At 34.9% G+C, this 15,281-nt stretch overlaps 3 protein-coding genes across 6 annotated transcripts in view; all 3 read right to left on the reverse strand.

Annotated features, from left to right (window-relative positions):
• Positions 1–15,281, reverse strand: part of kiss1rb (KISS1 receptor b) — a 360,900-nt gene that overhangs the window by 147,308 nt on the left and 198,311 nt on the right. The gene's annotated exons all lie outside the window — the stretch shown is intronic.
• On the reverse strand, positions 1,038–6,275 carry dguok (deoxyguanosine kinase). Its single transcript, NM_001100091.2, is given in 7 exon segments — positions 1,038–1,320; positions 2,522–2,621; positions 2,851–2,966; positions 4,417–4,564; positions 4,654–4,850; positions 5,297–5,403; positions 6,049–6,275. Coding segments are annotated over 7 exon segments (810 nt in total). The 5' UTR covers positions 6,164–6,275; the 3' UTR covers positions 1,038–1,293.
• mob1a (MOB kinase activator 1A) lies at positions 7,191–15,244 on the reverse strand. 4 transcript variants are annotated; one of them, XM_087250869.1, is made up of 7 exons: positions 14,848–15,244; positions 11,062–11,228; positions 10,737–10,976; positions 10,358–10,578; positions 9,321–10,270; positions 9,082–9,245; positions 7,191–7,844 (listed from the first exon to the last, which is right to left on the reverse strand). In XM_087250869.1, the coding sequence occupies exons 5-7, from the start codon at positions 9,625–9,627 to the stop codon at positions 7,767–7,769; spliced, it is 549 nt and encodes a 182-aa protein (XP_087106995.1). In that variant the 5' UTR covers positions 9,628–10,270; positions 10,358–10,578; positions 10,737–10,976; positions 11,062–11,228; positions 14,848–15,244; the 3' UTR covers positions 7,191–7,766.

The following is a 15,281-nucleotide window of genomic DNA, read 5'->3' on the forward strand; positions in this document are numbered from 1 at the left end:
TAGCAAAAAATATTTTTCTGAGATTATATTATTGAGAATGTAGGAATGTGTGAAAATACTTTACCTCAGTGCATAATAGTGTATAAAAAAGAAAATCACTTTAGAGCTAGTATTTGAAGGATTCCCTTGCATAATGTGGAGTATTATCATGTCTTAGTGATGACAAAACAGCTCACACATCAAGATTTATAAAGCTGAATAAACAGTCCTTCATTTCTCTGCTGCATCCGTGTATTCACTTACGTTATATTAAGCCTATAAAAGCTTAACCAAATAAGCAAACACTAACCAGATTACATTACAGACATCAATATAAAAGAGAGAATTCGCCTTAGATGTGGCTTTAACTCACCTGTTCTGTAGTGAAATGTTGTTTTCATGTTTGTTGAGGGAAATCGTTCGGTTAAAGACATAAAGGCGCGTCTCAAATCACATAATTATGAACTATTCTGCTCCATTTTTTTATATAAATTATCAGTAGTTCATTCACACCGAAAAATAAAAGCACCAACATGATTAAGAGCACTTTAAATAGCCGAATAACACTTATTTATTCAACCGTTAAATAAGGGTGTAATTTTGAATACTTCATTCACTTAACGGTCAGTTTTGCTCACGTCACGTCGAAGGGGCGGAGCTATCAGACACTGATGTTGGATTACTTCATTATTTTATTGTGAACGCAAAATTCCCCCGCATAAGGGATTATGGCACCTTCATCTATCGTGAACGCAAATATCCTCCACGTAAGGGATTATGGCGCCTCCCGATGATAAATGTTGTTGTCCTCATGAAAAAATGGGTGAAAAACACTGAAAGGTGCAATCTGATCCAGTCTGTCCTTCACATTCAGGCTATCATCATCAATAAATGTGCTGAAATTATCTCACATTATTGTCTTTAGGAATAACATACCCTTGTAATTTAACATTTGTTAGTAAACTTTATATTTGAACACTTTCTATCTAATGTAGGCATCACTATAATTAAAATACGTTGTATTTAGAAACAAATTTGAGCAATTAAGCACATTCATATCTCGTTAATTAGTTATACATGTTTATTGAAATAAATACATTACAAAACATATTTACAGTTTATATATATGTCACAGTACTGTTTTCATTACGCAAAATAAAACATCTTCATCTTTACTGTTAAACATGAACAAAACCCCATTAGAAATGAAGATCTTCAGCAGCAGAAACATCAGATCTGAGATTTGGTCCAAAAACCCAGAATCTGTCGAGGACAAGTAATGGTCCACTGTCCATTTCGGTCCCATCAAGCAGTTTATAATTGACTTAAAAAGTCTCTGACCTGCAGAACAGCAGAAAAAAATACAGTTTCAATATGTTTCTTAAAGCTAAACATAACCATTAGGAGCGACATCAGAACATTTCATTGACTTCAAAATAAAGTTTGTAGTGTGATTTTCTTCATAGCTGACTCACTGAGTGTTTGATTAATGGATATAACCAGTCTGATCTCACGAGGAAAAGTAAGTATTTTTCGTTTTATTAGTTTAGTGGCGAGTTTAGTCGTACGAAAATGTATGCTTTTAAAAAGGAGGCGTGGCACCCAACCCCACCCCTAACCCCAACTGTCATTGGGTGATGAGCCAATCATACTAAATTGTACGAATTAGATCATACTAATTCATACGAATTAGCCACTAAATCAAAGTTACGAATTGCCGTGAGATTGCATTGATAACAGTTTATCATTATTATTTTATTTCTATGGGAAAACTCTTTTCAGAAGCAGCACCTGAGAAAAAAGTGGCCAGTACTAATGAACTTTATGACACTTAAAAATACTAAGAATATCAGAAAGATTAGTATTATTAGTATAGTATATGTAGTTTTATTTTGGGCCTATTTTGATCCCGATAGCAATATTGGTCAATCGCATACAGTACCAGCTATTTTTAGCTTTTATTTGACATACAACAGAACATTTATTTAATAAACTCGGTGTTGCTTGATTTCTATTCTAACTATGCAACATTACACAAGAATAAACAAATGAATCTTGTGTCATGACGCCCATTTCTCATTAACAAATCCCCACGACACTCTTCGTCAGGGGTGGCCAACCCTGTTCCTGGAGAGCCACCTTGCTGCAGATTTCAGTTGCTACCCATATCAAGCACACCTGAACCAATTAATTAGGACTTGAACAGTACTTGATAATTACAGGCAGGTGTGTTTGATATGGGTTGCAACTGAAATCTGCAGGAAGGTGGCTCTCCAGGAACAGGGTTGGCCACCCCTGCTCTACGTCAAGGAAATCGTGACAATTGTGTGTGATCTGACCAAGGCTTTATTCAAAAGTTGTGTAGCTCATGTATTTCCTCCATGTATTTAATAAACCACCAGTATCTGCCATTTTATATTATTGCCAACTGCTTTAAACGAATCCCAATTCCGCCAAAATTGCTGCATCCCAAATGAAAACTATAAATCTAAAGAGTTGCTTCATGTTGCACACACTTTATCCAAACATGCAAAACATGTACCTTAGATAATAAACAGTCCTGAACCTCAGGGTTTTGCTCAAATGCTACTTCAGCATCCAGAACCAACACGGGCACTTTCATCAGCTGCTCGAAATGAAGCCTGTGTGCAGAGAGAGAAGAGCACAAATCAAGCTCTGGTCTCCTCCACACAATACACAGCCCACAATCAGCAGCATTCTGAGTGTTACTCAAAGACCCAGTTCACCCAAAATATGTGAAAAAACTATTAAAGGCTCCATCCGAAAACTTATCAGCTGACAGTCTGACAGCCATCAAAACTAAAAAACATCTTGTGGGAAATTGTTTGAGATGGCAGTAAAGAGACTGACGTGGTAGTCTTGTTGATGAGCCAGTCTTCATGTCTGGTGTGCAGTTTCTCCAGGTAATCCAGCTCGATCTCTTGTTCCTCTACTCGAGCACGCCTGTTTAACCTCTCCAGACACATCTGCACAACAACAATCAACATTTATTTACGGTTTAGGATCCATCCATATCTATTTGTCCTTTCTGTTCATCTATCCATCTGTCTGTGCACCTATCAAGCCAATGGTCCATTTATCCATCCATCCATCCATCTATTCGTCCATCCAACTGTTCATTCAACTATTAATTAGTCTATCTGTCTATCCATTTGTCTATGCATCCGTACATCCATCAATTAATCTGTTTGTCCATCCATCCATCCATCCATCCATCTGTCCATCCATTAATCTATCTGTCCATCCATCCATCCATCCATCAATTGGTCTATCTGTCCATCCATTTGTCTATTTATCCGTACATCCATCAATTAATCTATCCGTCCATCCATCTATCCGTCCATCCATTAATCTGTCTATCCATCCATTAATCTATCCATCCATCCATCTATCTATCTGTCCATCCATTTGTCTGTCCATCAATTAATTTATCCGACTGTCCATCCATCCATCCCTCCATCAATCCATCCATTTGTCTATGCATCCGTATGTCCATCAATTAATTCATCAGACTGTCCATCCATCCACGTATTAATTTGCCCATCCATTAATCTATCCTTCAATCTATCTATCCGTCCATCCATCTGTTTATCCATCTAACTGTCTGCCTATCAATCAATCCATAAATTTGTCTGTCTGTCTATCCATCCATCCATCCATCAATTGGTCTATCTGTCCATTTGTCTCTGCATCCGTCCATCCATCCATCCACCCATCTATCTCTTAATCCATCCATCCATCTATCTATCAATCAATCCATAAATGTGTCTATCCATCCATTCATCCATCCATCAATTGGTCTATCTGTGTCCATTTGTCTCTGCATCCGTCTATCCATCCATCCATCCATCCATCCATCCATCCATCCATCCATCCATCCATCCATCCATCTCTTAATCCATCCATGTATTAATTTGCCCATCCATCCATCTATCTATCTATCAATCAATCTATAAATTTGTCTGTGTCTATCCATCCATCCATCAATTGGTCTATCTGTCTGTCCATTTGTCTCTGCATCCGTCTATCTATCTATCTATCTATCTATCTATCTATCTATCTATCTATCTATCTATCTATCTATCTATCTATCTATCTATCTATCTATCTATCTATCTATCGATCATCTATCTATCTATCTATCTATCTATCCATCCATCCATCTATCTATCTATCCATTTGTCTTTCAAATGGTTGTAATTATTTGAGTTTCTTCCTTCTGTTGAACACAAAACAAGATACGCTGAAGAATGTTGGGTAAAAAGCAGCCATTGACATCCATAATAGGAACTAAAAATACAAAGGAAGTCAATGGCAGCTCTCCAGAGTATTGTTTATTTCAGCAGCACATCGATGACAGTGATGTAGCTAAAAAGTATTAAAACCACCATCAGTATGAACGGTAGCAGTGCAGACCTGTGGAGAAGCGCGCAGGTAAATGATGCCCTCCAGCTGAACCCGATGCCCAAACTGCTCAATGAGGAACGAGTGCCAGTCCTGATACACAGCCCACTCGGTGGAGTTTATACAGCCCAGAGCAAACATGTTCAGAGCGAAGACATACCTGAAGAACAACACACACATGGACATGCAACAGGTAAAATGAACAGCTCTGACCATAAATCACACATTGAGTGTGATCAGTGATTGTACCTGTCACTATAGACGGAGCGCTCATACACACGCACCGCTCCTCCTCTAGACCGCAGGAGTGTGTCCGGCAGCGGCTGCAGCTGTGTGCGCAGACGGCTCATGCAGGAGAAGCTCTGGAAGGTGTAGGACCAGCGCTTCGGGTCACGATACATCATCTCCAGCAGGTTACTGGTGCACGGCTGAGGACTGGACGCTGTCTGATGGAGAGTAAACAAACAGCACAAGAGACTTTAAAGTGCAATTTTCTTTCAATGTTTGACGTAAACTCAAATTAAACACGAAGAGAGAGGTTGGTTATGATTTGATGAGAAACTGAAGTATGAGGTGACGTGAATAAAACTGTTGATCCATTTAGGCTTGACAAACTGCAAGCTTAACATGTTTATATCCGTTTTATATCTTCCAAATGCAAGTTCTGTTACTGTTTTAGAGCACACTAGCTAATAGACATCGTAATAACAAACAATATTGACACTAACAAATAAAAAAAAAACTTTATTTTAATTTCATGAAACCTTTAATAACTTTCCAAATTTGGGGTTTACGTCTCACAATGATGAGAAATAAGTTGCAATGTCCTTTTTTAATTGTTTTACTCAGGCCTCCATACGGCACTGATTTTAGGACTGTGTTTTCCACTGACCGGAGGTGTTTGGTCCACATTCTGCCATTTGCTGACGGGCTCCGCAATCACATCCCAGTCAGGACAGGCGTTCTGGAGCAGACGAGCGAAGGTGGACTTCCCAACCGCTTCACACACACACAAAAAAACAGCACTTTACAATGACAAAACAAGATAAACCCAGTACCAATGTTTCACTGTCAACAGCTGGGATTTATTTTTCTCAGCTTTACTTGATGAATAAAGATCAGAGGAACTGATTTTTCTGAAATAGAAACCTTCTAAATGACTTTATCAATCCTTTTGATAAATTTAACGCATCCTTGCTAAAAAAAATTCTATTATAAATCATTTACAAAATACATTTAATTTAGTATAGTACACAGACACACACATTATATATGTTTATATAGTATATTGTGTGTGTATACAATATACATTTAACAATTATTATAGGTATAATGTTACAAAACCTTTATATTTCAATTAAATGCTGATTTTTTAAAAAAATCTTATCAAATCACAGAAAACATATGGCTTTACAATAACAACACTGGGAATATTATTATAGTACCGACACATTTACACCAAATAAACTTGTAACTGAGGTGCTCACGAGGGAATTAGTGTAAAATGGCTAAGGTTATTCCACAAATTACCTAAAATCAGTAAACGTATCGTTTTATACATAACATTAGCGTTGTGTCTCATTTAAGCAGTATGATTTACAAAATAACAACATCGTTGACGTTACATGAGCAAAACAACGTTACCAATATTTCCTTCGATTGAGACTCGTTTTATGTAATTGTTTGTACTCATGAGGTTCCTCGGTGAACAGAAAAGAGCAGAGCTCGATAAAAGACGCTTTGCCGTTTTTATAATCATCCCTGAGGAAAAATAATGGTTACATCTCTAATAAACGCAAAACTATTTTGACAAGTTTACATGATTCAAGCGGCTTAGCCAAAGCGTGTTTCCGGCTGAGGAATGTTTAGTTTCAAAATAAAAGTACTATGACAGGAACTAACGTTGAGTACATAATACCACATACATACATACATACGTGTATATACATACATACGTGTATATATATATATATATATATATATATATATATATATATATATATATATATATATATATATATATATATATATTTGTAAGACGTTTTAATAATGCAATTAATGCAACAAACATCTGATTAATTATATATATATATATATATATATATATATATATATATATATATATATTTTTTTTTTTTTAACAGTAAATAGTCTTGATAGCAAAGATGCTCTTTAGATTTAAAATAAAAGTCCCTTTAAAATGTACTGACCTCGCAACAACGTTGAGAATAAAAAACCTTAACACAATAACTTTGTAACACTTTAATATAATAGTTAATGCAACATATCTGAATTATTATATATATATATATGTATATGTATGGATGTATATGTGTTTGTGTGTGTGTGTGTATATATATATATATATATATATATATATATATATATATATATATATATATATATATATATATATATATGTATATATGTGTGTGTGTGTGTGTGTGTGTGTGTGTGTGTGTGTATATATATATATATATATATATAATTTTTTCCAACAATGTACTATATTATTTTAATAAAATTTTAAAGTAGTCTTGACTAATTTTAACCGACATAAGACAAGATGCTCTTTAGATTCAAAATAAAAGTCCCTTTGAAACGCATCAACCTCACGACAACGTTGAGAGAACAAAAAATCTATCACAATAACTCCTTTCTAACACGTTGAAATGATACAATTAATGCAACATGCATATGAACTATTAAAAACTCATATTGTTGTATTCCAAGTAAATAGTAATCTTGACTATCTTTAACCGATGTAATAACAGAACAAGACGCTCTTGTAAAAATGTTCTTAAATTTATTTTTTAACTACAAATAAAACACACCAGATGTGACCGTTGTGCTCTAGATATTGCTTTAAAAGTAGATTTATCTACTACATGGGGGGAAAACATTGTAATAATCTTCATTATTGAATATGCATTCACAGAGAAAGGAAAACATATAAAAATGACGTTTGTCTCAACTTACAAAACAACAACAAAAATTAATATTGACATTTCCCCAAATCCTTTACTTCCAAACATTATAAAAGGACGAGACTAAAAACAGCTGATTTAGTTTTACTTTCATAAAAAAACAAACTCTGACATAGTTTCATATCCTAATCCACCAGCAATACATGTCAAAAGTAAAGTTTACAGTGTAATACTGACAACGAAAACTGACAGAAACACACACACACACACACACACAAAGATTTCACAAAGTCTCCTTCTACAAGCTTTGAGGAAGCACAGCTGAGATATTGCAAAGACAATCAGAGTGCAGAAACGGCACTTTCAGGTCCCGAAACGAGAACAGAAGAAACATGACTGTATTAAGGCTGACCAATGTGGCATAAACAGCAATGTCTATCTATCCTTGCTGCCCAGTTTCTCGATGAGGTCCTGCAGGGGTGCCAGCTCTCTGCGGTCGATCAGATTGAACTCCTGAAAACAACAATTAACAGCAGAGTATTGGATGAAACGGCTCAAAAAGTGCCCTTGTACACTACTGGTCAAACATTTTAGATCAGTAAGGTTTGTTATAAGGCTGCACAATATTTTACATTGCGATATTTCTTTCTTTTAGCGCTATATATTGCGATATAAATACAAATTCACCAGATGACTTCAACAGATCTATTTGCCATGTCATTACTTTAGATGAATTGGGTTGCTTTTGTAGGGGGGGGGTGGAATACACTTACCGGCCACTATATTAGGTACACCTGTCAAACTGCTTGTTAACGGAAATTTCTAATCAGCCAATCACATGGCAGCAACTCAATGCATTCAGGCATGTAGACATGGTCAAGACGATCTGCTGCAGCAAAGCGAGCATTGGAATGGGGAAGAAAGAGGATTTCAGTGACTCTGAATGTGGCATGGTTGTTGGTGCCAGACGGGCTGCTCTGAGTATTTCAGAAACTGCTGATCTACTGGGATTTTCACGCACAACCATCTCTAGGGTTTACAGAAAATTGTCTGAAAAAGAGAAAATCTCCAGTGACCGGTTGTTATGTGGGCACAAATGCTTTGTTGATGCCAGAGGAGAATGGCCAGACTGGTTCCAGATGATAGAAAGGCAACAGTAACTCAAATAAGCACCTTCTGATGGCTACTTCCAGCAGGATAACGCACCATGTCATAAAGCGTGAATCATCTCAGACTGGTTTCTTGAACATGACAATGAGTTCACTGTACTCAAATGGCCTCCACAGTCACCTGAACTCAATCCAATAAAGCACCTTTCGGATGTGGTGGAACGGGAGATTGGCATCATGGACAAATCTGCAGCAACTGTGTGATGCTATCATGTCAGTATGGAGCAAAATCTCTAAAGAAAATATTATTAGTATCTTGTTGAATCTACGCATCGAGGGATTAAGGCAGTTCTGAAGGTAAAAGAGGCTCAAACCCAGTACTAGTAAGATGTACCTATTAAAGTGGCCGGCATTATATATTGTCTTGTAAGGGGTATGCAACATGCTTTTATGCAAGAAAAATTTCAGAAATAAGCCTGACAATAAAGTTTGTATTGTATTGCTGTTTTTTTAATTAATAAAAAAATAAAAATGTATAAACAAAAGTGTTCTAAAACATTTGACCAGGAGTGTACTTATTAAAAATAAACTGTGTGTGTGTGTGTGTGTGTGTGTGTGTGTGTGTGTGTTCATACACTGACCTGTACAAAGAAGATAAAATGCTTGAAGGAGGTGTTAAGATGAGCCTCCTCCTGCAGCTGTATGACCGCGTCGAAATGCTGGTGGTAGATGTGAGCGTAAACTCTGAACAGACGCTTCAGGATCGTTTTAGCCACTGACATAAAGTTCTTGGGGAAAGGGACACCTGGAACAAGTAAAAAGATTGTATGAAAAGGTTTCACTGCACCTCTGTGTTCATAACCAATGTAACCATACAAACCAATCTTAGACGGGAAGAGAGTTTCATCATCCAGCTGATCCTGAACCCAAGTCATCAAGTAGTCGATGTATTTGGGAGCAGAACACTTGATGGGTTTCTTGATGTTGGTGCCGTCTGCCCAGTGGTACTCATACCTGTCCATTTTATTAAGAGATTTAATTTCAGGTAAAATATGTACTTTTGTATGTACCAACAAAAAAATATATCTTTGAGTTAATTTGGGTATGTTAACATTCTTGAGGAACATTGATTGAATGTACACTGTCCCTTTTTGTGAAATAAATAAGCTGAAAACTAAAAAATTCATTTACACACCACTCGCCTTTATCAAACCTTTATGAGTTTCTTCTTCTGTTGAATATAAAAGATGCAGACTATTTTCTACTATGGGAGTCAATGGTTACCGGTTTTCAGCATACTTCAAAACATCTTATTTTGTGTTCAACAGAATAAGTCTTTTTTCCTACTATGAGAGTCAATGGTTACCGGTTTTCAGCATTCTACAAAATATCTTCCTTTGTGTTCAACAGAATTTAAATTTTTTACTACTATGGAAGTCAATGGTTACCGGTTTTCAGCATTTTTCAAAATATTTTCTTTTGTGGTCAACAGAATAAGATTTTTTTTCTAATATTGTAGTCAATGGTTACCGGTTTTCAGCATTCTTCAAAATATCTTTTGTATTCAATCGAAAAACTTTTTTTCCTACTATGAAAGTCAATGGTTATCGGTTTTTAGCATTCTACAAAATATCTTCCTGTGTGTTCAACAGAATTAAAATTTTTTCCTACTATGAAAGTCAATGGTTATCGTTTTTCAGCATTCTTCAAAATATCTTCTTTTGCGTTCAACAAAATAACTTTTTTCCCACCATGAGAGTCAATGGTTACCAGTTTTCAGCAATCTTCAAAATATCTTTTGTGTTCAATAGAAAAAGACTTTTTTTCCTACTATGAAAGTCAATGGTTACCGGTTTTCAGCATTCATCAAAATATCTTCTTTTGTGTTCAATAGAATAAGACTTATTTTTTAAACACTATGAAAGTCAATGGTTACCGGTTTTCAGCATTCATCAAAATATCTTCTTTTGTGTTCAATAGAATAAGACTTATTTTTTAAACACTATGAAAGTCAATGGTTACCGGTTTTCAGCATTCTTCAAAATATTTTCTTTTGGGTTCAACAGAATAAGACTTTTTTCCCCCAGTTCCCACCATGGGACTCAATGGTAACCGAATTTCAGCATTCTTCAAAATGTCTTCTTTTGTGTTCAACAAAACATCTTTTTTCCCCACCAAGAGTCAGTGGTTACCGGTTTTCAGCATTCTTCAAAACATCATTTGTGTTCAACTAAAATGTAACTTTTTTTCCTACTATTGGAGTCAATGGTTACCGGTTTTCAGCATTCTTCAAAACATCTTCTTTTGTGTTCAACAGAAGAAACTTATAAAAGTTCAGAACCACTTAAGGTAGAATAAATATAAATTTGTAGTGAACTAACCCTTTAAGTGAGAACATTAGTCTTGGAGTTTGAGCTGCATAGAGTATCCGTTATAAATTACCTGGGCCCTGCTGACATTACAGAGCACTTGACTTCTGTGCAAAATTCAGTGATTGTGCCATACAGCATGTTGATCTGGTTGAAAAAGTCCACCGCTTAAAAAAAAAAAACATAATTAAATGACACATAATTATGATGTTTACTGTGTTTATCCTCAAAAGCATCTCCACAGAGACTCACTGTTGACAGCGATCCACTCATTGAGGTCTTCTCCCTCGGGCAGCATCACTGCGGCTCGCAGATTTCCGCTTCCCAGAGTGGCTTCTGCATGTTTGAGCAGCTCATACTGGTGAGAGCCTTCTGGGATGTTCTTCTTCGGCTTGAATGTCTTCGATGAACGGTTTCCGCTGAAATCAAATGGTCAGAAGTCTAATTATACAGTTGAAGTATTAGACCCCCTGTATATTTTTATCCTCAATTTCTGTTTAACAGGAAAGACGACACATTTCTAATCATAATAGTTTTAATAACTCATCTCTAATAACTGATTTATTTTATCTTTGCCATGATGACAGTAAATAATATTTGACTAGATACTTTTCAAAGCACTTCTATACAGCTTAAAGTGACACTTAAGGTTTAACTAGGTTAGATGTTAGGGTAATGAGGCAAGTCATTGTATAACAGTGCTTTGATCCATAGACAATCAAAAACAAATATAGCTTAAGAGGGCTAATAATATTGACCTAAAAATGGAGTAAAAACTGCTATTATTCTAGCAGAAATAAAACAAATAAGGCTTTCCCTAGAAGAAAAAATATTATCAGACATACTGTGAATATTTCCTTGCCCTGTTAAACATTGTTTGGGAAATATTTTAAAAAGAAGGTTCCCAGGAGGGTGAATAATTTTGAACTCATCTGTACACTATTAGGCCAAAACAGTTCAGATTCATGAGAGTCACTAACCATAACAGAGTGAACGCTTATGATTTAATAAGCGTTAATTTGGGTATGTTAACATTCTTGAGGAACATTGATTGAATGTACACTGTCCCTTTTTGTAAAATAAATAAGCTGAAAACTAAAAAATTCATTTACACACCACTCGCATTTATCAAACCTTTATGAGTTTTTTTCTTCTGTTGAATATAAAAGATGCAGACTATTTTCTACTATGGGAGTCAATGGTTACCAGTTTTCAGCATTGTTCAAAACATCTTATTTTGTGTTCAACAGAATAAGTCTTTTCTCCTACTATGAGAGTCAATGGTTACCGGTTTTTAGCATTCTACAAAATATCTTCCTTTGTGTTCAACAGAATTTACATTTTTTACTACTGTGGAAGTCAATGGTTACCGGTTTTCAGCGTTTTTCAAAATATTTTCTTTTGTGGTCAACAGAATAAGATTTTTTTTCTAATATGGAAGTCAATGGTTACCGGTTTTCAGCATTCTTCAAAATATCTTTTGTATTCAACCGAAATGTGCTTTTAAGGCATGTGACTGTGAGGCACTTACTAGTGCCCCAAATTTATGCACATAACCTTGATTAAGACACATTCAAGACTTTTTTATTTGATTTGACTTTCTTTATCTTTGGCTTCACCACATACTTACTCCAACATCCACATCATATATGTCACAAAAAGAGACTAAATACATTCAATATCATCAGATAAATCACAATAAATATGAAATTAACTCCATGCATACTTAAAACCCAGTATTTAAAATTCTAATGACACACATGACACGTCATGCACCTTTCTTATTTGAGGTTGTCTAAAAGGTCTTTTTGATGCCAAAAGGCATCTTTAATAATGACGTGCTTTCTGTATTCTAATTATTCATTCTTTTTGGCTTAGTCCCTTCATTAATCCGGGGTCGCCACAGCGGAATGTGGAGGAAACCGGAGCACCTGGAGGAAACCCACGCGAACGCAGGGAGAACATGCAAACTCCACACAGAAACGCCAACTGAACCAGCTGAGGCTCAAACCAGCAACCTTCTTGCTGTGAGGCGACAGCACTCGCAACTCTTTTGACCCAATTCTTATATACCATCTCCCAAATATGCTGACTCAGAGAACAAAGTGTTGTAACCTCCTACTGAAATATAATCTCTGTATTGCTTATTTAAAAGTACAATTGACATTTCCAGCAAACGTCAATTTATTATCAATAATTTTACTTAAATATTGTCTCTGAATATTCAGCTTATGTAGCTGAATACTGAATACATAAAGTACTGTTTATTTCAGTTATATCTTCTCGTATTTATCAATGATTTTAATGTGTTTATAGTATTTTTTTGTGAATAAACTGCATGTTAAGATATATATTTTAACCTTTACCTCCTTAATGTAAAATTAAATACAATAAATTCACAAATAAAAAACAAGTTCACAAACTAACTATATGTACAGTTAAATATCCACATTCAAGATTAGATTTTACATGTTATTTACAACATATGACAGACAATTTCTTGGCTCTGGTCGGGGGTACCATAATTCCTCGGCTGCTTACCTCGCTTACTGACCAAGCAATCATGTTAAAACTCACAACACTTTCGACCAAATTCTTATAAACCATCTGCAAAATATGTTGACTCACACTAAAGTGTCGTAACCTCCTAATAAGATATAATCTCTGAATTTTTTTAAATACATATGACATTTACAGCAAATGTCAATTTACTATCAATAAATGTACCTAAATATTGTCTCTGATAAATCGTTTTCTGGACATGAATACAGTCAGACTACCCATAAACCCATAAGTACTGTTTATTTAAATTATATCTTTGTTTTCTTGTATTTATCAATGCTTTTAATGTGTTTAATATTTGTTTTGTTAATAAACTGCATGCTAATATATATACATATAATCTTTATCTTCTTAATGTAAAATTAAATTCAAAAAATTCACAAAAAACTAACTATATGTAGAGTTCATTAGCCATATTTGTGATCAGATTTTATGTTCCACAATTCATTGGGGCTACTGGTTTTAAAAAGTAGTAATATCGTTAAAGTCTTAATGGTTATAGACAGATTTACAACATATGACGATTTATAAAAAACCTATAGGCTTCTTGGCCAAATTCCTCGGCTGCTTTCCTTGCTTATTGATCATGCAATCATGTTAAAACTCACAACACTTTCGACCAAATTCTTATATACCATCTGCAAAATATGTTGACTCACATAAAAGTGTTGTAACCTCCTAATAAGATATAATCTCTGCATTGCTTTTTTTAAAAAGACATTTGAAATTTCTAGCAAATGTCAATTTATTATTAATAAATGTACTTAAATATTGTCTCTGATTTATCAATTTATGTACCTAAATACTGTTAGACTGCCTATAAACCCCTAAAGTACTTATTATTTAGTTTATATCTTTGTTTTCTTGAATTTATCGATGCTTTTAATGTGTTTGTTATATTATTTTGTACATTAACTGCATGTTAATACATATATTGTAACCTTTATCTTCTTAATCAAAAATTAAATACAATAAATTTACAAAAACTATCTATATGTACAGTTGATTGGCCATTTTTGTGATCAGATTTTACTAATTTCATTTAAATAACGATACTTTTACTTTGTTTATTATAATTTATGCAGTTGCACTCCCATTCAGAATCATCTTAGTTGATTATTTGTTTCCAAATAGAGTTTTTAAAGCCATCTGGTGAGATAATATTCCTAATAATCTCCTAAAAAGAGAATATCTCAATGTCAGACGTACATGAAATACTAACAAACATGAAGGTTTCGTTCTGTTTACGCGCACAGAGGAACAGACAGACATGTCAACCGGAAATGCGGTTAACTGTTGCTTTTAAAGTTTAATGTTTTTCAGAACCAGCAAAAGTTATTTGCTCTACTTTAAAAGTCGGAGAACTTCCCCATGTTCATTCTTCCGATGATAAACAACAGTTTAGCGAGTAAATACATTGGGTTTAGTCAATATAACATGCTAATCAACTGTTGAATCGGCAAAAAATATACTTACAATAAGAAACTCATCTCCGCTTGTCCTTCTTCTTCAAAATAGAAACGTTTAAAAGTCAAAACAAACCAGTGACAGAAGCAAATTAATTCCTAAAGTCCATAAAACAGCGTTTATAAGTGCTCCTCGAAGTTCGATGTTTAGGCGAACGATATCAGTAGGCGTAGAAGAAGTAGACTCAGGAAATGTCTACGATTGGTTCTTTTCGAGTGCCAAGTGGCTAACGGATTAAACAGTAAATTTAGTGCGGAATTAAAAGAAACTTGTCGGTTATTTGTACTAAATGTTGTTAGGATTGCACAGCACTTGTTTCAAAACGAAACTAAACAATTATCTTTAAATACAACTCCTTGCAGGCTCCTAAACGCTGTGGCTTATCCGCGCATGCGCGTTTCGGCTCAAGGGGCGGTAGTTTGTCATCGTGGATGTATGATCAT

This window comes from Danio rerio, chromosome 5, assembly GCF_052040795.2.
Source record: "Danio rerio strain M-AB ecotype USA chromosome 5, GRCz13ab, whole genome shotgun sequence".
In the NCBI taxonomy this organism is placed as follows: Eukaryota; Metazoa; Chordata; class Actinopteri; order Cypriniformes; family Danionidae; genus Danio; species Danio rerio.